Source organism: Stegodyphus dumicola, chromosome 10 (assembly GCF_044657685.1).
Source record: "Stegodyphus dumicola isolate Sdum_Otavi_A_Nest chromosome 10, ASM4465768v1".
Taxonomy (NCBI): Eukaryota; Metazoa; Arthropoda; class Arachnida; order Araneae; family Eresidae; genus Stegodyphus; species Stegodyphus dumicola.
Genome location: NC_140777.1, coordinates 181,515,051 through 181,542,405, shown reverse-complemented (window position 1 = coordinate 181,542,405; position 27,355 = coordinate 181,515,051). Strand labels below are relative to the sequence as shown.

The window sequence follows — 27,355 nt, the reverse complement described above, 5'->3', positions numbered from 1 at the left end:
GAAAGTTTCCAAACAATGAAAAAAGCTGAAACTAAATCAGATTATGCAAGAAAAAGAGCCTGCTTCAAAAAACGCGGATGAGATTATAGTCGGCTAGCGGATTAAACCAACATGATCAAGACATGCTTACCGAAGTGATTGATACCTCAAAATTGCAATAACAGCCTTGTATTTAGCGTACATACACTGGTGTGCAAAAATTAAGGACGAGACGGTTTTTTCAATATAACTTTGTACAAAAGCTTTCCAAATCAACACATTTAATACCGTAAGATCCCCAATACGTAAAGACATGAGTAATGTAAGCAACACTTACTAAAAGAGAAATCAGAGGGATAAAAAGAAGCTTTATTGAAAAAGTAGCATGGAGCGCAGTGCGAATGAAGGCCGAAACATCTCTGTGATGGGTGTCCAGCAACAAACATCCGGTCTTTAATAGGGGATATGATCTCCCCTGACTGCTAAGCAGGTTTCACAGCGTCTGCCCATGCTGAGAATGAGGGTGTCAATGAGTTGTTGAGGCATTGCTGCCCATTCGTTTTGCAGAGCCAATCGAAGCTCCGGAATCGTTACTGGTGGTAAGGTACGAGCTGCCAAGCGTCTGCCTAGAAAATCCCATACATGCCCGATAGGCTTGAGATCCGGAGATCGTGCCGGCCAATCCATACGTTCAATATCCTCACTCTCTAAGAGCTGTTCGGCAGCTACTGTGCGATGACATGGTGCGTTGTCGTCCATGAAAAGGAACTGCGGACCCATAGCGCCTCTAAAAAGACGCACATATGGAAGAAGAATCTCGTTACAATAACGGGTCCTGTTGACTGAACCTGCGTCGAAGATGTGAAGGTCTGTACGACTACCAAGCATGATGCCTCCCCAAACGAGAACACCGCCACCTCCATACCTGTCCCTTTCAATGATGTTCGAGGGATGATTGCAGCTTCCCCGCTCTCTCCAGATGAGTATGCGATGAGAATCGCTACTCAAACTGAATCTGCTCTCATCTGTAAAGAGTACTCGTCCCCATTCATTGTCTCTCCAATTCCGGTGTTCCCGGCACCACAGAGAACGCCTTCTCCGATGGGCAGGCGTTAGAGGTACACACCGTACAGGGCGTCGTGCAAAAAGACCACCACCGTGCAGTCTTCTGGCCACTGTAAAACGCGATATCGGTCGTCCAGTCGCCTGTGTCGTGTGTCTAGCGATTTCTCCCGCTGTCTGCCGCCTGTTTTTTCTGGCCTGTAAGGCAATATACCGGTCATTTGCGGGTGTGGTTCCTCGTGGGAGACCACTACTAATCCCCCCGGATAGCTGTTCCTGTATTTTGAAATTGTCTCCAAAGTCGTGAAACGATGCTGTGAGCAATTCCGAACTCTGCAGCCACACTTGTCACACTGCGGCCTTCCTCCAACTTCCAATGATTCGACCTCGGGTAAAAGCATCCAGATGTCGTCTAACAGATTGATTATTCACCATTTCTCGCTGAGGCAGCAAGTCGGTGTGATTTTAACTGCTATACGGCGTGCAATCTCTTTGCCAGAAATACTGATCTTACACCGACAACATGCTTTATACTACTCAGACACTCCCCCATTACGTCTACCTGCATATCTGCGCTTTTGCTACCGTACAGCACGTTACTTAATCTCCTGATTGGTCTTTCTGTCCGCTCTGCCTCTTCGTTCAGCTGATATGCTAATTTTTCGACTTCGTCCTTAATTTTTGCACACCAGTGTATATTAAAACACTCAATCGATTTTGAGGGCAACTAAAGGTCCCTCCTCATCAGGAGAACGAAATTTCTAGAAAGGGGAAAAAAGAAGAAAATAAAGCATTGGTAAAGGAGTCTCAGAAATACGTGGTCGTTATCAGCAAACACGTAGTCGTAACCGGATTTTGAATCAGATTTACACTGGCCGCCTACTTTTACTGAGCCAGGCTATCTGATCAAACATAAAACACATAGACTAAAACGCAAAGAAATCAGCAAAGTCGAAAAATAGGGAGCGAGGGGCAACTGCACCTTCACGCACCAAGTCTGAACCTCGAATCAATCAGATCAGATTTGATCAGATAGCCTGGCTCAGTAAAAGTAGGCGGCCAGTGTAACTCTGATTTAAAACCCGGTTGCGACCACTTGCAGTGCTGATAACGACGACGTGTTTCTGAGACTCCTTTGCCGATGCTTTATTTTTCGTCTTTTTTTCCCTTTCTAGTAATATCGTTCTCCTGATGAGGAGGGACCTTTAGCTACCCTCGAAATCGATTGAGTCTTTTAATATATGTACGCTAAATACAAGGTTGTTATAGCGATTTTGATTGTCACATTGTCGTCTTTCTCTTCTATTCTACATTGATACCTATTGTGTGTGTTCAAAGGAAACAAGTGATGTAGAAATATGCAGAAAGATATGCAGAAAGGTGTCGTAAAAAAATTTATACCTTCTGTGGCCATGCTAGTACAGATGGTGAAATGGATATTTTATGCACCCTTTGTTTCAAAACTGAAAATGCTATTGAAGGTAAAATGAATTCTAAAATCAATCTGAAAATACAAGCAAAAGAAATGAAAATGAATTCGGATGGGTTTCCGTGAAACCGGTATCAAAGAAGGAAAGGTTTACTTGTAAGAAACGCAGTTAAACCTTCATGCCAGTTAAGTGCAAATGCAAGAATGAGGACTTGTCACTTCTATTTGGTGAGTATAAAGACTTCGGCAATCATGAAAGCTTCGTATATTTATTTTAGAGTCCGTGTTTCCTCCGAAAGCGTATTAAATCCACCTACAGGACCACCCACAGAGACGCTATCTTAAACTATAAAGTCAAATCCGGAATGCATACCATTTCACGGATATTAAGCGAGCAATATATGTCTTCCATTCTCTACCGCACAGCTAGCAACCTCGGATTTTTCTTAAAACTACACAGGTTTCTATTTGACGTGAGTTCAGATCATTTGGTGTGAAGCTTTTCCTATTTTAAGCAATCACTCCGCTGTTGGATTCCAGGGAGGAGCAAGATGTCTGCTGGCCGTCTAACGTAATAACTTATTACCGAAATTTCTTCGGACCAGGAAAGTGGATACAGTTGATTTGGCCACGAAAATTAAAATGAATTGAAGAGAAGATGCAAATCGACTACACTTCAACTGATGTGAATGGTCTTTCTTCGCATCCACCCTGTGCAATGTTATCCGTAAAAATGACGTATTTTCTCCGTTCTCGCGAGCGTTGATGACACGGCCGATGTGCGGGGCCATTCCTAAAGAGTGCATTAATTAGCAAGCGTTCAGCCACCTGAAATAACAACAATTTTTATTTTATCGAAAGGTGATTTCAGACCTACGAAGGGCTCAATGGTCAGATCACACTTTAGGTTTGGTTTAGTTAGGGCTATCTGCCTTAAGGGAGGGATGCCTTCGTGGAGGACTTTTTAAGGGAAACTGGTCCGTGGTTTGATTCCCAAAAGCGAGGGCGTTGCACATTTTTCCTCTCTTCTTGTTCCAAAAAATCCTAATGTCTCCACAGGGACGCCCGAACTAAAAGGGTGGTGGATGATGATTCTCCACACATAGGATTTGGCGATCGGGTCCCCTAAACCTCAGTCGCCCTTTAAAAAGGGGGAATCAATAAGGTATTTCTCCCGCCTTCTTAGCAGGCCTTCGTAGTGTAGTGGTCAGCTCGCTGGCGCGTATTCCAGAGGTTCGTGGTTTGATTCCTGGCTAGGGCATTGCGCAATTTTCACTTCTTCCTGTTCCATAAAATCCTAATGTCTCTACAAGTCAAACAATTAACAGTTTTTAAATTGAAAAATTAAGAGCTTTGATGAAAAAGTTATTCTACACATATCATTAATTATTAGTTATTCTGAGCGTATCTGCAAGTATTAATATTATTCCGGGACTTTAACTCTGGAGGTGCATTCTTGTTTTGAGTGTTGGTTTTATTTACATAACCAAATGAACTTTTTCTTCACAATAAACTGTTTAAAAATGCAGGTAAATTATTAATAGTATTTTTCTGTTAATTATAATAAGGATTATTCCTGCTCTGCATGTACTATCGAAGTAACCTAAAAGGACGGCCACGGTTAACACAAAATTAGGTTATCACTTTGGTTAAATGGGAACTTACCGTAAGTTTTAGTCAATGGAATTGAAATAAGATATTAAAATATCAGAGAAACTAAATCGTAGAAAAATAACACATACTCTGTTGGATATTTTTCTTTCAAGATGTTTCTCTAATTGAGACAAGAGAAAATTGTTTTCACAGCTCAAGCCAGTGGAAGTCACTGAAACAAGTCCCATCGTGTATATGGTATTGGAGTAAAATGTAACTGTAAAAAGAGAGATTCCGTTAAAATCATACACAAATTAGAATGCATTATTTCTAAATCTGTGATGCATTGAACTAAAAATTTCAATATAAATTTTTTATATAAATTTCCAGAAATATATATTAATATATATATATATTCAATTGCAATATATATATATATATTACAATAGAAACAACAGGAAGACAAAAACAATAGGAAAGTTCTTTTATATAAAAGCAAAAATATTACTAATATATAAAAGCAAATTATTAATAGTTTCCTTCAATCACCATAAATGAAGTGCAACGCACATTAGCGCTATTTATTAAGGAATAATTTGAAATTAATTCAAAATAAAGCTTAAATGTTACCAAAATTAATATTGCTTGAAAATGGGGGGAAAGTGGCAGCCGTCCTAACGCTATTGTGCAAGAAATGCAAAATTTCATCAAAAATTCCGCACCTAAACTTAGGTTTGTTTAACATTGTACAGTTGACAAGAGTGGTTTTCAAGTGTTCAATAACGGTCAAATTTAAGTTTATTCAGCTTTTGACACTCATAATTTTATTTAAAACTGATTTATGGTCTTTTTATATTTTTATTTATTCCATTAAAGGAAGGCTAATTTCGTCTTCTATTTTGAGTTGAGTATTCAAAGTATTCAATTTTGAGTATTCAAAGCAACAAGAAGCAGCGTAATATTCATAAATTTGTAGAGCTAGTTTCGAAGATTTAAATATAGGAAAATTCTCCAGCTGCAAAAGTGCAAATGAGGAAAGAGAAGCTAGTCATCAGATACGCGATAAGAATGAAGTCAAGCTATGAGCGCCATCTATCGATATAAAAGGAAAATAACTATGAAATAGCTTTCTTAAAAGCTGAGGATAAAGATGGATTGGATTTGGGATCGTTAACTAGAATTTAAAGATTTTTATGAACGCGAAACGCCTCTACAGAATCTAATTCGCTAATGGAAGATGTTTTTCTTGAATAATTTTGGCTGCAGAAAACTGGAAAATATGGATACCAACAGGACTGGGCAACAGAGCATTTATGTGCTTCTTTTCAACTAACATATGCCTCATGTTCCTTAGCGGAAAATTTAAGGCTCAATTAGTTTTACCAATGTAAATTAAATCGAAAATTGAATTTCGCGTCGTTCCGGATATGAACTTCTGAGATATAAATAATTCTTTGGCAATGGAATTAAATTTGCTTTGGTCAAACAAAGACAACCATAAAATTTTACGCTAAGGAATATGAGGCATATGTTAGGAAAAAGGAAATACATAAATCCTCTGATGCCCAATACTATTGGTCACAAAACCCCCCTTTCCATTTTTATTATTCAATTATTTTCCCTTTTATTATTCTAAAATTATTCAAAAAGCATAATCCGTGGCCGAATTAGATTTTCTAGAGGCGTTTCAAATTCATAAAAATCTTTTAGTTCTAGTTAATGATACCAATTCCAATCCACCTGTACCCTCAACTTTTAAGGAAATTATTTCATTTTCATCAATAGATGGCACCAGCAGCTTGAATTTCTTCCTCTCATTTTTATTGTCTTATCACTGGCTTCTGTTTCGCCATTTGTATTTCTGCAGCTGAAGATGAAGTTTCTGTTCATTTCTTTTTATAAACTCTCTTTATTTCCTTAAAGACCGGCTTGTTTAATGTCTGCTGTAGGCATGAATATTATTCCAAGTCATGAAGATGCCTTCAGTATTAAAATACATTTTGAGGATAATAATCCTTTAATCATGTAATTATTTTCGTTTTACGATTTTGCATCGAATCACTATAAACGGCGTATCACTTTTCAAATTGTTGCCACCAAATGTTACAGCCCTACATTATATTTTAAGAAATTAAATAATGAAGAAACTGCATCAATGTATCTATGTTTCTCGCATTGGAATAAAACAATGGCACCTAAAGGCATCAAAAATTGAATAACGTAATCTTCCATAGAATATGGGCAGGTGGAAGCCCTAATTTGAATTTGAAATTTGTTTTATTATCGATTTCATAATTTGTAAAACTTAAAACGAATTTTACCATTAACAAACCCAACGATTTAAGAGCGAGCCATGGCAACACTCTACAGGAAGAGGGGAAGAAAACCTTTTTATCTCCAGCGCGCGGAACTGTGTATCGGAAATTCTAAAGATAAAGATATGTTCGTTTTAAAATTTGCTGTTGAACTGAATTTTATGGTTTAAGTGCAAAGAACATGATATTTAATAAACAAAAGTAACACACAAAATGTTTTAATAAAACGCTCCTTTGGACGTCATTTAAAATCTGAAACCTTTCAGATTTTTTTTATATACATAATATACATTGTAATGAACTGTGATACACAATAAAACATCAAGCAAATGGATAATATTAAATAGAGATGTAAAGTTAAGAAAAAGATGTTTAAGAATTTAAAATGGAACACGATTAACTGAGTAGAAAAGATGTTATTAATCCTTAGGAAATCTGAAATGTTTAACAGAACACATGTTATAGAATAAAGTTAAATTTTTAGCACTCTGTTACATTAAATTAAATCTATTGGATTAATTAAAATTAAATCTATTGGATGATTTTAAATGTAAAGAATGTAGCTAGAACTAGTAAATATATGGACTAGGTACATACATATGGACTAGGAAATATATGGACTGGTTTGTGTTCAGCTAGCATCTACTATAAATAAAGAAGGTTCAGAGTAACCTATAAATTCTTTTTCATTCAAATTTTCTGTGCACACAGAAGGAAATTTTTAGGTATGTCCAGACCGGACACACTGTGCCGCAAAGGATTAAACAAATTATTTTATTTTCATCAATAGATGGCACCAGCAGCTTGACTTTCTTTTTTCTCATTCTTATTGTCTTATCACTGGCTCTGTTTCCCCCTTTTGTATTTCTGCAGCTGAAGATGAAGTTTCTGTTCATTTCTTTTTATAAAGTCTTTTTACTTCCTTAAAAGACTGGCTTCTTTTTAATGTCTGCTGTAGGCATGAATATTATTCCAAGTCGTGAAGATGCCTTCAGTATTAAAATATATTTTTGGAGATAATTATCCTCTAAACATATAATTATTTTCGTTTTGCGATTTTGCATCGAATCACTATAAACGGCGTATCACTTAAAATTGTTGCAAGCAAATGTTACAGCCCTACATTATATTTAAAGAAATTAAATAATGAAGAATATGCATAAATATATCTATGCTTCTCACATCGCGACAAAAAACAGTAAAAATTGAATAACGTAATCTTCCATAGAATATGGGCATGTGGAAGCCCTAATTTGAATTTGAAATTTGTTTTATTGTCGATTTCATATTTTGCAAAAATTAAACGAATTTTCGATACGTTCGACCAACGTCTATCAGTTTCAACTGCTGTGCAAAAAATAATAATTATAATTTACATGGTTATCTTTTCTTACGATTACGGCTACAATATTTGAAATGAAATTTTCATTGGTATCATTGTTAAAAATAAGCATGGCACGCTGTGGATTAACGTTTAATAGTTGTTGGCGAACATTAAACGTATTTGCCGGCCTATAAGACTCACCTTCTTTCTTATACACATTTTTTAAGGATAAAACTTTTACTGATGATTATAATGAATTTACAGTATTTTAAATATAAAGTTGAAGCAATATTTTCTGCAGACACCCAATCTATCTGGGAAAGAACACCTTTTAATCTCCTTCGTCGAAACCCAGACAGTCATCTCTAGCGCTAAATGAAGAGTCACTTGAAACCTCTTCTAAATCAGCATCCGAATCCTCACACAACAAAGTGCCATCTGTACCATCCAGTGCATTACTAATACCACACTTCTTAGATGATTTAACCACTGTCTCTGTTTTTACAGCATTTCATAAAGCTTTGACCCATTCACAGACTTGGCTCTTCCTTCTACCTGATGGTGTAACCTAAAAACTGCATGCAGCTATTCCACTTCTCCTTTATGTTCCATGTTCTTTAGCATATGCAATCACACGTAGCTTGTATGCAATGTTATAGCAATGCCGAAGTTGTTTTTGAGTCATAACTTACCAACAAATTTAAGAAAATTGAACAGTAGAAATTTCACACACTTAAAAGTCACACAAAAATTAGAAAGTTTAAATGAAAGTCTTTTTACTTCCTTAAAAGACTGGCTTCTTTTTAATGTCTGCTGTAGGCATGAATATTATTCCAAGTCGTGAAGATGCCTTCAGTATTAAAATATATTTTTGGGGATAATTATCCTCTAAACATATAATTATTTTCGTTTTGCGATTTTGCATCGAATCACTATAAACGGCGTATCACTTAAAATTGTTGCAAGCAAATGTTACAGCCCTACATTATATTTAAAGAAATTAAATAATGAAGAATATGCATAAATATATCTATGCTTCTCACATCGCGACAAAAAACAGTAAAAATTGAATAACGTAATCTTCCATAGAATATGGGCATGTGGAAGCCCTAATTTGAATTTGAAATTTGTTTTATTGTCGATTTCATATTTTGCAAAAATTAAACGAATTTTCGATACGTTCGACCAACGTCTATCAGTTTCAACTGCTGTGCAAAAAATAATAATTATAATTTACATGGTTATCTTTTCTTACGATTACGGCTACAATATTTGAAATGAAATTTTCATTGGTATCATTGTTAAAAATAAGCATGGCACGCTGTGGATTAACGTTTAATAGTTGTTGGCGAACATTAAACGTATTTGCCGGCCTATAAGACTCACCTTCTTTCTTATACACATTTTTTAAGGATAAAACTTTTACTGATGATTATAATGAATTTACAGTATTTTAAATATAAAGTTGAAGCAATATTTTCTGCAGACACCCAATCTATCTGGGAAAGAACACCTTTTAATCTCCTTCGTCGAAACCCAGACAGTCATCTCTAGCGCTAAATGAAGAGTCACTTGAAACCTCTTCTAAATCAGCATCCGAATCCTCACACAACAAAGTGCCATCTGTACCATCCAGTGCATTACTAATACCACACTTCTTAGATGATTTAACCACTGTCTCTGTTTTTACAGCATTTCATAAAGCTTTGACCCATTCACAGACTTGGCTCTTCCTTCTACCTGATGGTGTAACCTAAAAACTGCATGCAGCTATTCCACTTCTCCTTTATGTTCCATGTTCTTTAGCATATGCAATCACACGTAGCTTGTATGCAATGTTATAGCAATGCCGAAGTTGTTTTTGAGTCATAACTTACCAACAAATTTAAGAAAATTGAACAGTAGAAATTTCACACACTTAAAAGTCACACAAAAATTAGAAAGTTTAAATGAAAGTCTTTTTACTTCCTTAAAAGACTGGCTTCTTTTTAATGTCTGCTGTAGGCATGAATATTATTCCAAGTCGTGAAGATGCCTTCAGTATTAAAATATATTTTTGGGGATAATTATCCTCTAAACATATAATTATTTTCGTTTTGCGATTTTGCATCGAATCACTATAAACGGCGTATCACTTTTAAAATTGTTGCAAGCAAATGTTACAGCCCTACATTATATTTAAAGAAATTAAATAATGAAGAATATGCATAAATATATCTATGTTTCTCACATCGCGACAAAAAACGGTAAAAATTGAATAACGTAATCTTCCATAGAATATGGGCATGTGGAAGCCCTAATTTGAATTTGAAATTTGTTTTATTGTCGATTTCATATTTTGAAGTTTTACTTTACCATAGTGACTCTACCATATTTACTTTACCATATTTGTTTACCATAGTAACATTCTGGCGCTAGATTCACTTAACAGTATTATATTTCGTTCATATTATAACTCATAATGCACAAAATTTATATTATTTAAAGAATAGAATTATCTAATCGTTGCCATATGTTCTATTGAAATACTATAATAAAGCTAGAATGATGTATAAAAGAAATTTAGCAAATAAAACAGAAAGGAAACAGTTTTTCACAGACGATTGAGTATTTCTCATTCAATTAATTCAGTTCTCACTTCGCGAGAAGGCAAAAATACATAAAAACTCAAAATATCTATATTGAAAATTACGAAGTAAATCTTAAACACTTATTTCCTCGAAAAAATTCCAGAAAGGATTAAGCATGATTTAATTGGCAAAAATAAATGAATGCGTTATCTTTGTTGTTGCGAAGCTAAGTTTCTCTAGATTGGCAACAAATCCACTAGTCTGCTGTTTCAGATGTAAACAATCAATGGCCGCCATAAAAAAAAAAAAGGCTTAGCGGCACTTAAACAACTTTAAAATTGTTGATAATTCTAAAAATATTCCATACAGATTTACTGAAGGCATAAAAACCTTAACCGGAAAATAAAAACAACATAATTCAATCATTTTTAAAGCAAAAAATGTACAATTTACAAACATATAAGAGTAAGGAAACTGGGATCACTGAGCCGGGTAACAGAGTGGATATATATATAAATATATTTATATACGTTTGGTGCGGCCGATTGCAACCAAAATACGAGGTGTACATCTACATGTTATAGCAGTCCTATATACAAAATTTCAACGTTCTGAGGCTACTCGTTTTTTAGTTATGTGAGATACGTACGTACATACGAACGTATGTACATACATACGGCGTTCGTACAGACGCCACGAAAATTCTCTTCAGAATTCATTTTAAAGCAGTTTTATAATTTTTTTTTTTTGAGGAAAAGAGTCTTTTATTCTGTCCTTACGTACAAATATCACGCAAAAACATCGTTTAATTGCATTAGATAGCGGTCAAAATGGATATTTTCTTTGAAATATGCTGGCTGAAACTTTTCGCGATTACAGTACTTCCTGTTTACTTCGTACAAGGAAGTAAAAAAGGAGTCACATTACATTATCTTCTGGCAATAATGACAAAGCTAATAATTCAAAAAATGAAGTTAAATGACTGCATTATCTTTCAGGGTAATAAGACTGAAGGTTGCTAAATTTTCCACAACTGTTAATCTCTACGAACACTACAAAGCTTTTTAGAGGTTATCTTACCCAGAAAAGCTTTTATTCGTGAAGCTGCAGAGGAGGGTAAACTGGAAGAGATACATTCTATTCTTGAATTTACGTCTAGCAGTGGAAGCGCGTAAAACACTCTAGTAAGGGGTGGGCTTGAGTTGATGGAAAGAGGCACTCGTTAGGGATTTTCGAAGTGCGTTGTTGCTTTTGGGACGAAAAGCTATAATAGCATTACATTGTAGCACTGCTTCTTTAAGGGGACTCATACACCTTAAATTAACCCATAAGATCTTCGAATATGCGACTGTTGCAAGAATTAGGATAACTTATTTATTTTAAAAGCAATTACTTCCAATTTTTTATATCTGACTACATAACATAGTTGCTTTCTGAAATAGTAATCAGAAAGTTTGTGTTGCCATAAATATTTTTATAATTTAATCCGCTTTCTGACAAAAGTTTTCGTCATGTTTCCACCTTGCGCGCACAGTTTAAACCATTCCGTTGCATAATTTAATTCCATATTTAATATATAGCTTTTATAGCATTTGGAAACTACTGTGAACCAAAAATTCTAAGAATTTCATGTTAAATTTTCATTTTATTTGGAGTTGAGTTTATGAAACTTATTTTATTAAAAAAATCTGTAATGTTTTCGTGCATAAAAATTTTTAATATTAAAATATTCATCAGATTTTGAGTTCAGTTAAAAAATAGTGCCCATCTAAAGAATTCCATCCAATTTCAAGTATGTACCATTAGCCATTTTTAAAACATCATGCGCTCAAGGTGGAACGTGACGAAAAATTTTTTCACAGACAGGATTAAATTTCAAAAATATTTGTGGCAACACAAACGTTTTGGTTACTTGTTTCCAAAGCAGCTATACTATGTAGTCAGCTGTAAAAAGTAACTACTTTTAAAATAAACAAAATTTTCCGATTCTTGCAACAGTCACCTATTCGAAGATCATAAGGGGTTTAAGGTGTATGAGCCCCCTTAAATACTTTGCTGTAAAAAAGGACGTTAAAAAAAGAAGAAGAAAGAAAATCTGATTTTATATTAGGCCCACAAGGGCGTTTTTAACGTTTTGTGTGTTACTTTATTTATTAAATATCATGTTCTTCGCACTTAAACCACATAAAATTCAATTCAACAGAAATATCACAAAATATTTAAAAACAGCGCATCTTTAGAATTTCCGATACACAGTCTCGCACGCTGGAAATAAAAATACTTGTTTTCCGTACAGTGTTGCGATGCTCGCTTTGAAATCGTTGAGTTTCTTAACCTAAAATTCGTTAAAGTTTTACAAGCTATGAAATAGATAATAAAACAACTTCGAAATTCAAATTTCGAGCTTCCAAGTGCCCATGTTCGATTGGAGGACTACGTCATTCAAAATTGGATGGCTCTAGGTGCCATTGTTTCTTCAAAAAGCGAGAAACATTTGTGCATTCCTGCAGATTCTTCATTATATACTTTCTTTAAATATATAATGCGTGGCGATAATATTTGGTGGCAGCAGTTTGAAAAGTGAAGCAACGCAGAAAGTGAAACGACGCAAAATGCCGTTTTGAGACTAATAGCCCTTTCGGTCCAACGCCTCTTGGCTCAAAATAAAAAATGTGCCCTCATTCCTCAAAATAGTATTGCTTTATTTCACATCCTATGATAACATAATTTAGAATAAAAATATTTTTAAAAAAGTATTTTGAAAATAAGGTTTTGTTTAAAATCCATAAAACAATTATCATAACTTAATGGGCACAATAAATTAAATAATTATCTTTACAAAATTCATCTACAATGTTATATCATGAATATTAAAAGCACGGAGCGCCCTAAGATAAAACCCTTGACCCTTGATTTATAATGATAACGGCTTACAGTTTTGATGATGCAGTTGAATGAAAATATTTCGCTAGTTAGGTGGGTGCCGACGCTTTCATTATTCTTGATGTAAAATTATTGATGAATTCTATAAAAATAATCATTTAATCAATTGTGCAGGTTAAATAATATGATAAATTATCTTACTATTTTTGCTTTATTAATTAGCTTATGAGTTTTAAATAAAAACTTACTTCAAAATTTTTAACATGTTTTATTTTTATTTTTTTAGCCTTAACAGCATATTATTAATCAAATTTATTCAACTGAAAATCGTTTTTCAACTATAACTTGATATTTTTTATTTCCAACAGTTCTGTTACGTGAAGAGGTCTTACAAAAATTTTGCCCAAAAATCAAAAATGACATTAAAAATCTCACATGAACTTCACTTTAAAGATTATTTTCCACTCTATCCGATGGTGCAAACAACAAAATCATGAGAATTTTAGTTTATACATCAAACGAAGATATGCGAGAAAAATCGTATTCACATTAAATTAAAAAAAATCTAATTCGAATTTTGAAGAACACCACACCACATTGCGCTCTGATCCACAAAAAATGTGTGTACAGAATTTGAATACGATAGTTTATCAGAAAGTATCAGAAAATTGATGACAAAATTCCGTCCATAGTCAAATACCATGAGTAAACTAAATAAAAGCTTCCGAAAACCCGCGCTTATCTGAAAAAACGGACATTACTTTTTTAGCACAGTATATTTAATTCTGAGTTGTATATTTAAGATAATCTTAAAATTTTGCAATCCACCATTTGTTATTAAATAAATCGCAGTTAGCTGTCAGCTGTTTAATAAAAAAGGAAAGAAAACGCATAGAAAAATTACAAAGGCTTAAAATTAAAATTCTTATTTTTGTGTAACGATTTTTCTTTCATGATCCTATCAACGAAATTATTTCGTAATTATGTACCTAACAGATATGCAATATGAATATCTGATGTAAACACTACATGACTTCTTTGTACTTTTTCCTCTACTTCATTTAAACGTATTTCTTCCAATTTCATTAGAGATACATTTCTAATTTAATCAATTCAGTTCTCACTTGGTGGCAAGGCAAAAATACATACAAACTCAATTTTCATTGAAAACTTTAAAATACAGGAAAACCTTAAAAACCAAATACAGTTAAGAACAGTTAAAAAACAATTTCTAGAACTAAAATTAAGGAATCTACGAATAAATGACAATTCGTCCAGCGCGCAGGAAAATAAAATCTTCAGTGCACAAAACTGTAAATTAAATTTTGGTCCCACTGGGTAAAACGACGCTGCCGTTAGTACACCAACTGACTTAATTCACTGTTCTCCTAAAAGTTTCAAATGTAAGCAAATGGCTGCCACCTTTAAATTGGTGACAGTTCTACAATTATTTCATGCAGATTAACTAAACCTTAACCGGAATATAGCAACAATATAATTCCATTCCTTTTTCAGCAAAAGATGCACAATTTACAAATATATAAGAATAAAAAAAAATCAGCTCGCCCAGCCGGCTAAGAATATATATATATATATAGGTTTGGTGTGGGCGATTGCAACAAAAAAGAGAGTTGCACAACTACATGAAATAGCAGCCTCGTATACAAAATTTTAACGTTCTACGGCTATTCGTTTTTGAATTATGCGGGATACATACATGCGTACATACGTATGTACAATGAGACGTCACAAAGAAAAAAAGAAAGAAAAATTCTTCTGAATCCATTTTAAATCCATTTTAGAATCCATTTGGGGGGAAGAGTCTTTTATTCTGTCCGTACGTACAGATGCCACGCAAAAACATTGTTCGTACGGATTCGAGAGCGGTCAAAATGGATATTTTCGTTGATATATGATCCTCGAAAATTTTTCGCGATTACAGTACATCCTTTACTTAGTACAAGGAAGTGAAAATTGGCATATCAGAAACTATAGCCCTAAGACCAAGTCGCAACAAGCTTCATCATTTCCAATTGTTGCAATAAAATTTATTTTCTTTGAAATAACTTCATTTTATGTGATTATCTTAATTTTCATCATATACTGGAATTATTATCAGTGTCACTTCCGATTTTTATTTATATTTAAATTTATATTTGCTTGATATTCTTAATTTTTAATATTGCATTATTATGTTGCTATCAAAAAATGTTTCCAGAACTTTAATTATTCTTAAAATAAAACAAGACTCTGTAGAAACGAATGGCACAACTTTGACAGGATTTTATCCAACATTCATGGTTCTAATGGTAGTCAAATATCACGGCCGACAGGATACTACGTAAGTACCGTATATTTCTTACATCATCTTAGGATTATCTTTACTAAAAAACTACTTTAAATGAACATTCCGAGAAACTTGGAACAGCCGATGTTTTCTAAGGCATATATTTCTAAGGCATATTTCTAAGGCATATATTTAAATATCGTTTTGCTAAACCTTACCTACAGTACGGCTTCTGGATACAAGACACAAATTAAACGGCATTCAAAGGTACACTCCGAAAAAATGGGGCGGGGGGCAGTTCTATATCTCTCGTTCTACTGGGCCGATTGACGAAATTCAAATTGAGTTTTTCATGTCTCGAAAACGCGACTTAAGCTATGTATTAGATTTATATATAGCACTATTCCAACATAAGTATTTTGACACAAAGTCGGACTTTTTCTAAAAATGACACGCCAATTTTTTTTCCATATTTCGATTGTACTACTCAAATTATGTCAAACTGCCAAGTTTTGTAAAAATCGCACGAGTAGTTTTTAAAAAATTAGCTTACAAAATTTTAACTCCTCAATGTTAATTGAATTTGGTATGTATTTATTAACACCTCTTTTTTTATTATATTTACTTAATTCCTTCTATCACAGTTCGAAATTTAAGTTCAATCCAAATAAAGTTCACCCATTTTATGACTTAATTTTTAAATTTGTATTTTTAAATAATTTTTATAATTTTTTCGAGAAACATTTTGAATTATAAACTATAAAATTTTTACATCTTCTTAACGTAGATATATTTCTAAGTATACCTGCAAAACATTAGAGCTTTTTATGCAAAATTTCGGAAGATATAGTACGTGCATTTATATATTGGCGCGTTTTGAAACTTGACATATTTGTTGAAAGTGATAATAACATCTAATGTGGTTTACGCACTTTGTTAAAATTATTTTAAAGTAGATATGACTTTTTTTCCGTTCATGCACAATGGAAGGGAAAGTAAAATAGGTTGCCATATATTAAGAATTCCGCCATGTGAATTATTCTTAGAGCAAACTGAAAAAAATACGCCCAGATAAAATTTAGAATTTCTCTGTTAATTTCACACCAAATTTTACAAAATTTAATATTTATTCATAATTTGAATAGTAGAATCAAAATATGGAAAAAGATTGGTATGTTATTTCAGAAAAAGACCCATTTTTGTGTCAATATACCTATGTTAGAACAATGCTATATATAAATCTGATATATATCCTAAATCGCGCTTTCGAGACATAGAAAAACACAATTTGAATTTCGTCAATCGGCCCAGTAGAACGGGAAATACAGAACTGTACCTCCGTTTTTTTTTTTTTTTTTTTTTTTTTTTTCTTTTTTTTCCGCAATGTACATAATGGCGGTTGCAACTGGTATATATTAGAGGTTATTAACCTCTAAAAATATGGAATTTCATAGTTTCAGAAGGAAACACAGTCAGCCTTTTATTTATCTCATAAATATTTTGTTTTCGTTTATGAATAAAAAAAAATACTTTTATTCAATTTTTAGTATTTATCTACACTTTCTACACTTTTTGTATTTTAATTAATAAAATACGTTAAAAAATCATCTAAATCTAGATAAATATATCTATTAATGTTTCGAATTTGGGAAAGAACGTGGAGCAAATTCTGAAAGTGGTGCATTGGGGGGGGGGAAGAAAGGTTGAAAACTTCTGCTATAGACGGTCTAATGAAGAGCAAGTAGTTAAATTTCAGGAAAGTAAATTTTGGCTTTAAGGCAATAATTAACCTTAGAATTCCTTATTATTTATTACTCAAGAAATGTTAAGAGGTGATTGATTTATTTTTAGTTTGAAAAATATCAAAAAAATGTTTGCTGAAACGATTTCAGTTTACTATCCACCCTACATAGTTTAAATGGAAGAAATGTTAGCTCTGTGTTAAACATCAAATTACATTTTTAAATGGCAACTAAAAAGACAAGGAAAGTCACTTACTTGAACAATCTGGAAAAGGTAAGAATTCTGAAGGCTGCCATATTCCATCATAGGCACAGAAATAAAATGGAGGCGTTTTCAGAGCAAAACCATAGCCTTCATCACAAGTTAAAGTACAAAAAACGCCATTCTCTGCCTCGGTACAGTTTGCATGGCCATGTAAAGGATCAGCAGGAAATGCACAGGCATGTTCTAAAAATAATAAGAGAAAATTTATTGCAAAAATAATTTTTTTTTCCAAGCAAGAACTTTTCTAATTGGAATTTAGGAGCCTCTAGTTTGATGTAATAGTAATAATGTCAGTTAATCCAGTTCTTACAGCTTACATTTTCAAATGTTATCTTTCATGATAATTAATACATTTATTTTTCGAAAATTATCATATTTTGTTTACAGTTGCGTATGAATTTCATTTAAAAGAACAGAAATGTAATTCTTACAGCACACCTCTCTTAATTTTCTTTAAATGTAATTGCTATAAAGTTCCTTTAAATGTTATTTGAAAGCTAAAAGCATATTAAGATACAATAACACGCCGAACAAGTATTAATTTAGAAGTCAAAATAGAAAAATCAGCGTTATATTTTCAAATTTTCACAGGACTTGTTTCGATGATTTCGATTTTACTGAACCAGCATCCTCAGCTGCCAGTACGCAAATGGATGAGGCTTGGCAGCTGAAGATGATTCGCTAAAACCATCGAAAGTAGTCCTGTGAAAATTTGAAAATATAACGCTGATTTTTGTTGTTTGACTTCTAAACTAAAAACATATCATACATTAGATTTGAAAGAAATAAGTAATGACATCAAATACTGATTAAAAAAATCGTTCAGCTGATTCTTAATTAAGAAACTTGTATGGTGAGCACTTTTCCCGGAATTTTTATTTTTATATGATTTATCTGCGTTTTACCCTGTTTGCCCTGATTGAACTGTTTTTGCCTTGATTAATCTGCCCTGTTTGCTAAGATGGCAAAGGAGTAGAGTCACACAGTTTGTCCTGAGTTCGAATCCCAGAGATGTCATGAATATTTGTGTAGTTTTTGCAGCATGGGGCACTTAAAATATTGTGGAGCTCAAGAAGTTGGTGGTAAAGTTGAAGGCGAGGTTAAGTGACTACTGCACAATATTTTCAAAACTATCTTGTGCGGAAATCAGCCCGCAATAAACTACGCATGGGGGAAAACTAAAACTCCCATGCAGCTAGCATGTTCGTTCTATTAGCGAATTCCAGCGATTTTATCGCCTCACCGCTGGTAGCAGAGGAAGAGGGGAAAATTATGACAGAGACTGGCAAACCTGTTTGTCACTTATTGGTCGCTGCCTCCTTCAGCTTAACAGTTGAAAAATCAAAGCAGAATGCTGACTGACTGTACTCCTTACAGTGTATTTTCGTTGACCTTTAATATAAAGACAGCCTCCAACAGAATTGTATTCAGACTTGTGAACGAAATTAGAATCACTGGCAAGGCATCACAACAGGCTGATAAACATTTCCCCAAGTAGACCAGCTACTCTGTCGGTGAAATAAAATGAAAAAAAATGTCTCTCATCGGTTGCCCAAGGCCTAGGAAGATAAGAGGGAGATTCTTGGGAATGTTTATCAAAATTCGGGCAAAGCTGAGCAAAATCGTCTGTCACCCATCGGTTAATCCAAGACTCAGGAAGAAGGACAAGAGACTATTCGATCCTCTAATGCTCTTCAGTAATACTGGGGAGGAGCTGAACCACCTTGTTGGTAATCCATCAGATGCCGAAAACTTAGGAACACGAAATGGAGACACTTGGAGCAAGGCAAACATGCCTGTCAGCCATCAGCAGCCCAAACCTAACAGAGGTAGGAAACTCATAGAATCGTTAATTATTGGGATGTTCTTCATCAAAATTAGGACAGAGGAAGGCAAACTTGTCTATCCCTCATCAACTGCCCAAGGTCTAACAAGAGAGGTAGCAGATTCTTGAATCTATCCATCAGGATGCTCTTCATCAAAACTAGGATGAAGATCAACAAACTCATCAGATGCCTGAACCCCTAGGAACAAGGGTAAGGGGCTTGGATCTGTCTCTGATTTAGATGTTCTTCATCAACATTGGGGCAGATTAAGGCAAACTTCTCTCACCATCAGCTGATCAAACGCCTCATCAATTGACCAAGGACTTTCCCAACAATTGGAAAAATTCCTTCAGTATTGGCTAGCATGAATTCGAGGTACTGATCTAGAAAATAATCACATAAGGATGATTAGTTACACTTTTAGATGAAGAAAATCCAGCGAACCTAATATAGAACAGCTTCAAAACAATCGGGGAAAATTACTCGGCACTTTACTACTCGAAAGACTTCTATAAAAGTGTTCCAAATTTAGCCACAGCTAACATTTATCTCTGCGAAAGTCCATTTAAGTTATTATTTACAGATTTGTCTGCCAGTCACAAGTTTTAAGGTAGTCTTTGAATCTAATTTCAGAACATCTTCATAACAAAAAGCATATCTTTAGGAATGCTTTCATCTTTTGGGGAAAAGTAAAAACCGCCAAATGCTAGCTCTGACAAGCAAGAAAGATAGCTATACAATGTAACTACCATTTTATCCAGAACGAGCAGTATGTTAAAATGTGTCAGCGTGATTAAAGGATGTAAGAGAGTACACAAATGTATTTGTACCACGTCAAACTAATATGTTCCAAATTTCCCCACATTGTGCCAGAAGAATACTTTTGATATTACATCCTCGACCCTCACTGTTTTATATAAGAGGCTTCCTTCAATATGACATTACATTTTCAGGCTTTATAATTGAAAACAAAAAAGCAATAAAAACTTCTGAAGGAAACATCTCTATGCTATTTTGAAAAAAATATTTTGTTATTAGATAACAATAATACGCAAATTTTAATATACACTATACACAGTTTTCTAGGCATAGAAAAATACATATATATTTCAAGACATAAAAGTTTTACGGAAGTTAATGTGTTTATACATTTTGAAAAACGACAGTATAATGACATGCTTTGCCAAACTACTATATTATCAAGTATCTTTTTTATGGAAGTCATCTCAATTTGTAATTTTTACATTTAGTTTTTATTAGATATCTTTTACTACTTTAATATTGTTTCTAGTTGTTACTTGATTTTACATTTTTGCTAAGGAACTATAGTGTCAAATTTATTTTTTAGCATTAGCTTTTAAACATTCCTCTTACTAATAAAATTAAAAGAATTTTGCAGCTAAATGCGCAAAATTCTTGACCACTAAGGTCTCTCTAATTCAAGTTGTCTTGCTCCTTTCATATATATCTCTTTATATACATAAAGAAGAAAGTCTGTTTATTTGTTCGCTAAAAACTCAGTCACTACTATAGCTATCGTCAACAAACTTTCTGCAATTCTTTTCTGTGTGCTGAAAAAGGTCGACGTCCACCTTCCCCCCACCAAAAAAAAGTTAAAATCAGAGATATTAATTAAAAACGCTAATTTTCGCTCTCAATTTTCCGAGTGGCAACAGTCTCGCAAGCTGGAGATGAAAATCTGCTTTATTTCGAGAAGTGTTGCCACCGTTCGCTTTCAAATCGTAGAGTTTGTTAATAAAAAATTCTAAATCTTAAAATGGAATAAAAATAGCATTGGCAAACATTAAATATAATATTCCCGATTCCAAAAATTCGTGGGAAGCCATTTCGACTATTCTCATCTTCTTACGACTTCAATTAGCCGAGATATTAATTAAAATCTCTGAAAACACTCATTTTCACACTCAGTTTTCCGAAAGGCAACAGTCTCGGACGTTGGAGATCAAAATGCTTTATTTTGAAAAGCGTTGTTACTGCTAGCTTTCAAATCGTAGGGTTTGTTATTCAGAAATTTGTAGGTTTTACAAAATCTCTCTATATAAAGAAGAATGCCTGTTTGTATGTTCGTTTGTTTTTTCGCGTTATTGATTTTCTGATCAATTGTGATCCATTTTTCGCCACATTTAATCATCTAAAATTGAAATATAGGTGAAATATTGGATGGAACTCGAGCTTTTACGACCAATTGATTAGAAAGACGAAAATCATTGAAAACTGCGTGCTGTTGTTGCTGATACTATAATGAGACAGAATGAGTTTATTTTTCTATGAAAATTTTTTATGTGGATTTCATATCAGATGAGACTGAAAAATGTCTGACTATGAATCGTATTTTTTGCATCGTTATTGGAGAAGGATTACAGCGTTATCGTTCTCTCTGTTTTTAGATACATTACTCTCAGTCTAACTTAACTGGCATCGGGTACTTCCACTAATTTAATATATATTCTATTTTTCGCATAAAATATGATGACTTTAGAATGTGATACTCTGATTACAAACTAGCATTAAATTCTTTACAGTTTAACACTGTTTTCTAATTTCGATACTAAATACATATTATTTTTACTGTTCTAATTTCTTACCTTGAACCGTTATGGTAATGATGCATGTGTTATTGTTGCCAGCTTGGTCTTCGACTTCGTACACGATGTCCGTGCTTCCTAAGTAAAACGATGATGGCCTGTTGTGAGATTTCACCACATTCACTGGTTTACCAGAATTGTCCGAGAACAAAGGTTCTTCCCAAGACACACTGACTGGAAGGACACGAGACAAAACGGTAGGAGGAGATATGCAACGATCAATCGTAGGTGGTTGCACATCTAAATTCATGAAGAAAGAGTTCTTTAAGAAAGAGAAAATGTAGTATTCTGTAGAATCTCTATATACAAATATAATTCTAAATAAAAAGATACTGAAATCCTGAAATTCAAATCCTGAAACTGAAGAAATTTTATTAAGTTTATAAAGATTTAGATACAAGTTTAATGATAACCGAATACCTGTATATTACCGCCCTACACGAAATTCAATTTATTTAAATTTGAATTTCATTACCAGATTTCAACACGAAGTGAATGTTATTATTTTTTTTCTTTTTTGGTTCAGGAACTCGTTTACTGAGATAATGTATGTATGTTTCTCGTTTTATGTATGTTTTTCCACAAACTAATGGTAAAATTATCATAAAATCAGAGATTTTTAATTCATGGCGCTGCTTTCTACAGTAAAAATTGCGTATTAAAGTCATGAGAATGAACTGCAAATCAGCATATCTGTGAAATGATGATTTTATGATTTGTATAAACTCTAACGCATATAATTTGTGAAAGATTAATTTTATTCAAAACTATAATTTGGGATATTCTTTTTGGTTAGTTAACTAATTACGGAAAAAAAAAAATTAAATCTGAAAGTTTTCGGATTTTACATTACGCCCAAAGCGGTGTTTAGTTAATGTTTTGTGCGCTACCTTTATTAATTAAATATCATATTCTTCGCACTTAAATGCAACTGGCTCACATCCACATTACACGTGAGTAAAACCACGAAACCGTAAAATACAGTTCAACAGCAATATTGAAAAATAGTTTTAAAATGAGCATGTTTTAGAACTTCGGTCTCGCGCACTGGGATAATATTTTTTCCGTACAGTTTTGTCATCGCTCTCTTTGAGTGTCTTAATCAAAAATTCGTTACAGTTTTAGTTTTACAAAATATGAAATAGATAATAAAACAAATTTCAAATTTGGGTTCCAGATGCCTATATTCGGGTGGAAACATACGTTATTCAAAATTGGATGGCTCTATGTACCGTTGTTTTATTCCAATGCGAGAAACATACATACATTTATGCAGATTATTCATTATTTAATTTCTTTAAATATAATACAGGGCTCTAATATTGGGTGGTAAAAATTTAAAAAGTGAACCGAAGTTTATAGTGAATCAACGCAAAATGCTAAAACGAAATTAATAGCCCTTCTGGGCTAACATCATTTGGGCTAAAAAAAATGCGCCTATCTGAAGGATTTTTAAAAGCATACCTTTCTGGAGGCATTTCTAAATGCAACTGGCTCACATCCACGTTACACGTGAGTAAAACCACGAAACCAGCCCGTTCGCAGTACTAATGCTATGTCGAAGTAATCGTGCCTTGGGCCTTCGGCCACGGAAGGACTAGGAAGATTTGGACAAGCTACCGATTCTTTTAGCTTCTCGGAGGTATAGTTAAGCTATTGAATTTGAAGGGTTAAATGTACTGAGTGAGGGAGTTGTTTGATATATTTCTGTTAATAGGATGGTATTTAGCGACAAACGTAAACGTTGGCGCGAAATCTAACCAGATGGCCTCAAGTCCTGACATTAAGTAACCTTTATGAAAAACAAAATTAACTTATTGTTACATTTTTTTCTGACACCACTTATTACGTTATTTTCTTCTTTCACGTTCGTACACTGTTCGTGTGGATTTGGAGTGAATTATGATGACACTTAATGAAGTATCGAATAACACACTTTATTGGCCAGTATTGTCAGGACAGCTCCAAAACACATTTTTACAGTCTTCGATGAACTTCTATAAACACGCTAACACGATCGGCGACACAGCCTCCAGGTTATCAGGCTATCACGGTGGAGACAGCTTCACGGCAAAGCACTAGGGTACAGCTCCCGACTCTGCTTGGTCGTTCTCGGAACTCCACGTACTCTCGAGACTCTCCACGCTGCAACTCGCGATGCACTCGACGGCACACAGAGCACAGCTCTCGACTCTTCGGTTCAGTCGTTCACGGAGCTTAACACATTCTCTCAACGATGCACTAACCGCGACACAGTAAGAGACTCTTCGATGCACTCAACGACCAACTCGGCGCTAGACTTCGAGACACTCGCTCAATGACTGACTATCAGCTCGCTAGACGAGACACACACTAACTGACTGCGGACCAGCAGGGTGATATAGCTTTCGGCTTGTGTTCGAGAAAATTCTGGGCTAAACCGGTAAGAATTCGTTCCAGAAGGTTTTTCCATCCTTCAACATCAATGGTTGAGGGTGGGCTTGATGAAGCAGATAAAAAAGCTGAATTGAAGAGTCACCATCTTTAGTTTTACAGGTCTCAAATCATCTCTTTGGCAGACAAATTTACTTTTCAATCATCGTTGAATACAATAAATTTTTATATACACAGGTAAAAAGATACGACGTCATTTCCGGCAGGAAAGCGTAAGTGGCGCATAGTTCTTTGCATGGAAGAAATCAGAGAAAAAGAAAGCGTAATTGCTTGCGAAGCAATATTTATATTACGTAGGTGCAGAAGTAGAGCTTAGCCGTGATTCGTTAATTTTAGTTTTAGTTATCTTTTTCAAGCAGTGTTAGGTAATTTGGAAAGACCTCCAATTTGGGAGAAAAGATAAGTTAGGGGGAGAACAGCAAATATAGAATAGTTAATTTTGAGGTCGCCAATTATTTTCAAAGCAGCCATCGTATTTTGTTATATCTTACATATATATTATATTGATTGGTATTGGCAGTGCCAACTTGTGCTCTCCTCATGTACACAGCAATCTGTTTTCCTTCATAATACAGTCCTACCAAGTCGGCGTTGTGCACATTAAACATCGCACAGCTTTCAATACCGCCATATAAACGGGTAACTTCTGGCCCTTCGGCGCACATTCGGCGACCAAAGTACCCAACCACAAAAGTTAGACATCAGAAAATAACATTTGTCACAGAAAATTCTCAATGCATGGCTTCAGCCATTAGAAAACAAGAAAGTTCTTTCCCACCATTTATGGATGGCTTTTCTATTTCGTATCGCTATCAACAGAACAAGTGGTCCACTGATGCGTATGAGCTTGTTGAGTCCTCTCAGTGGAATAAATAAATCTGAATTGTTGCTATGACCTAAAGACCTTGACAATACGTTAGGTGAGGAGTACTAAAAGAATGACTAAAACAAAGAGTAGTATACAGTGAGAATACTGCTGCTGTTGAAACTAAGTGGGAAAGTGTTGATTAGGTGATCTTGAATTTAGATGAATTCCAATTACCTAAAGTTGTGGATGAGCGGACAAATTCAACGTTACGTTAATCTATTCCAAACATAATATTGTTGTGTGCGTACGGGCTCGTAATGGATTAAATGCACAAGTCGATAAAAAGTGAATAAAATTTATTCTTATCACAACAAATGAAACAAAATGCTGAAATTTCCTCAGAGATATTCGTACAATATCGCAATATCTCACAGTAGTTTTATTTTAAACCAGCGGTAGCCAACCGGTGGTCCGTGAAAACTTTTTGATGGTCCGCAGAAACATTGGGACATTATTTATATTTTTATGAAGATTCAGTTTAAAAAATGACGAGTAACAAAACCTATTATGGAATATGGATTATACTTTTTTTTAAATTTTAGCGAAATTCCTTCTGAATTTGGCGACTTTTTAGCTACTTTTGCAGGTGTAGTTAGCGAGATTTGAAAGTGAGAGTTGGCGTCCATGGATATGCTGCTTTTATCAATAACAGCGAGAACTGGAATTCTCTTTTCTTTTGAATTACAAACATATGCTATTATGGTTTAAAAACACAGCTTTTCTCCGTGTGAATAGGCATCTTGATGGATTATTATGAGAATAATCTGCATTCTTGTTTATAGTTACATCACTGGAAGTTTCTGCTTTTGTTTTGTATAACTGTTGATTGATGGCGGCGTTGCTGAGTAAGCGATGATTATTATGTTTACAATAATTGAAAATTGACGGCATAACACAGTCAGTTTATTGATACTGCTTTGCGTTTGCCGGTTTGTTCTTGCTTTTCGTGAAGTTTCTTTTCAGTGATATGGAAATGTGAAGCTTTCTGTACAAGAAGATAAGATTTTATGCTTTTCATGTAATTTTCCAATGTGAACGAAATATGTGTAGTTTGCTGATTATTATTATATAAATGTATTTAACCCTTTTTTTAATTTATATTAGTAATCCGCCAAATATAAAATTATATATGTAGTGGTCCGTGAAGTTCTAAGGATTGACGACCGCTGTTTTAAACTACTAAAACTTTCAATAGAACTCAATTCAAAACAGAGAAAGCTAATCCGATCTCACAGCGAATTCGCTACAATCAACAACAAGAACTAAGTAAAAAACTAATAAACAACTGAACTGAGATATTTTGATCCGGCTTTTATAAGATTTTTATCCTGCAAGAGAACATTCTGGTAATTTCCCGATTTTTCTGGATAGCAAAAGAGTACAATTACGAGATATATATTTATTATTAAATGTTTAATGCGCGTTCTCCTGTAATTTTACCTTTTCGGCGTAGCTTTCTCTTAAAACGTGTCGCGCGGAGCATTGCACGGCGAAATGAAACAATTTAATTACAAATTCTACTAAAAATAGCAAACTAAATACAAAAACCGTAACAATATGATAGAAAATACATACCTCTGACCGTAACAGTAAAATTACAGCGTGCTCGATTTCTGGCCTTATCTTCCGCTGAGTACAAAACAGAAGCGACGCCAATGTCGAATCTTCTGGGCGATACAATGGCAGGTATGACAGTTAAAATAACAGGTTCCTCGCTGTTGTCGTGCGTGTATGGAGTAGGCCATTCTATAAGGGCACTTGCTTCATTTTCGTCTGCATCTACGACTATGTTTTCAGGGCATTTAATGAGGGGTGGTTCTACGTCTAGAGGAAAATAAAAGATGTTAATATTAAGGTTGAGTATTATTTGTTAAAACCAAAATTCCTGCTATTACTACTAAGTTGCTAATCGTTTATAAATAAATAGAAGTAATAAACTGCAAGATAGTCAAATAAAAGTAGCAAAAGTCTCCAAACACCTTTGGTCATTACAGTACACAAATACTTATTTCTATAAACTATAAACATTTTTTTAAAATTTTCATTCAGTTACCCAACTTTGCAAAAGACTCCGTTGCTACGTTAGTTGTAAACTAATTTTCAATTCCCATTTTTTAGTTTTTAGGATATTGGTAAAATTAATTTTAATTTTGTCTTCGCAGAAGATACAAAT

At 34.1% G+C, this 27,355-nt stretch overlaps 1 protein-coding gene across 1 annotated transcript in view; it reads right to left on the bottom strand.

Moving 5' to 3' along the window:
* Positions 1-27,355, bottom strand: part of LOC118191546 (sushi, von Willebrand factor type A, EGF and pentraxin domain-containing protein 1-like) — a 287,106-nt gene that overhangs the window by 142,477 nt on the left and 117,274 nt on the right. Inside the window, exons 8-11 of the mRNA XM_085825956.1 lie at positions 26,758-27,006; positions 21,882-22,121; positions 17,441-17,632; positions 4,213-4,340 (exon numbers count right to left, since the gene is read on the bottom strand). Coding sequence (XP_085682082.1) covers positions 4,213-4,340; positions 17,441-17,632; positions 21,882-22,121; positions 26,758-27,006 — 809 coding nt within the window. The remainder of the gene's footprint in view (positions 1-4,212; positions 4,341-17,440; positions 17,633-21,881; positions 22,122-26,757; positions 27,007-27,355) is intronic.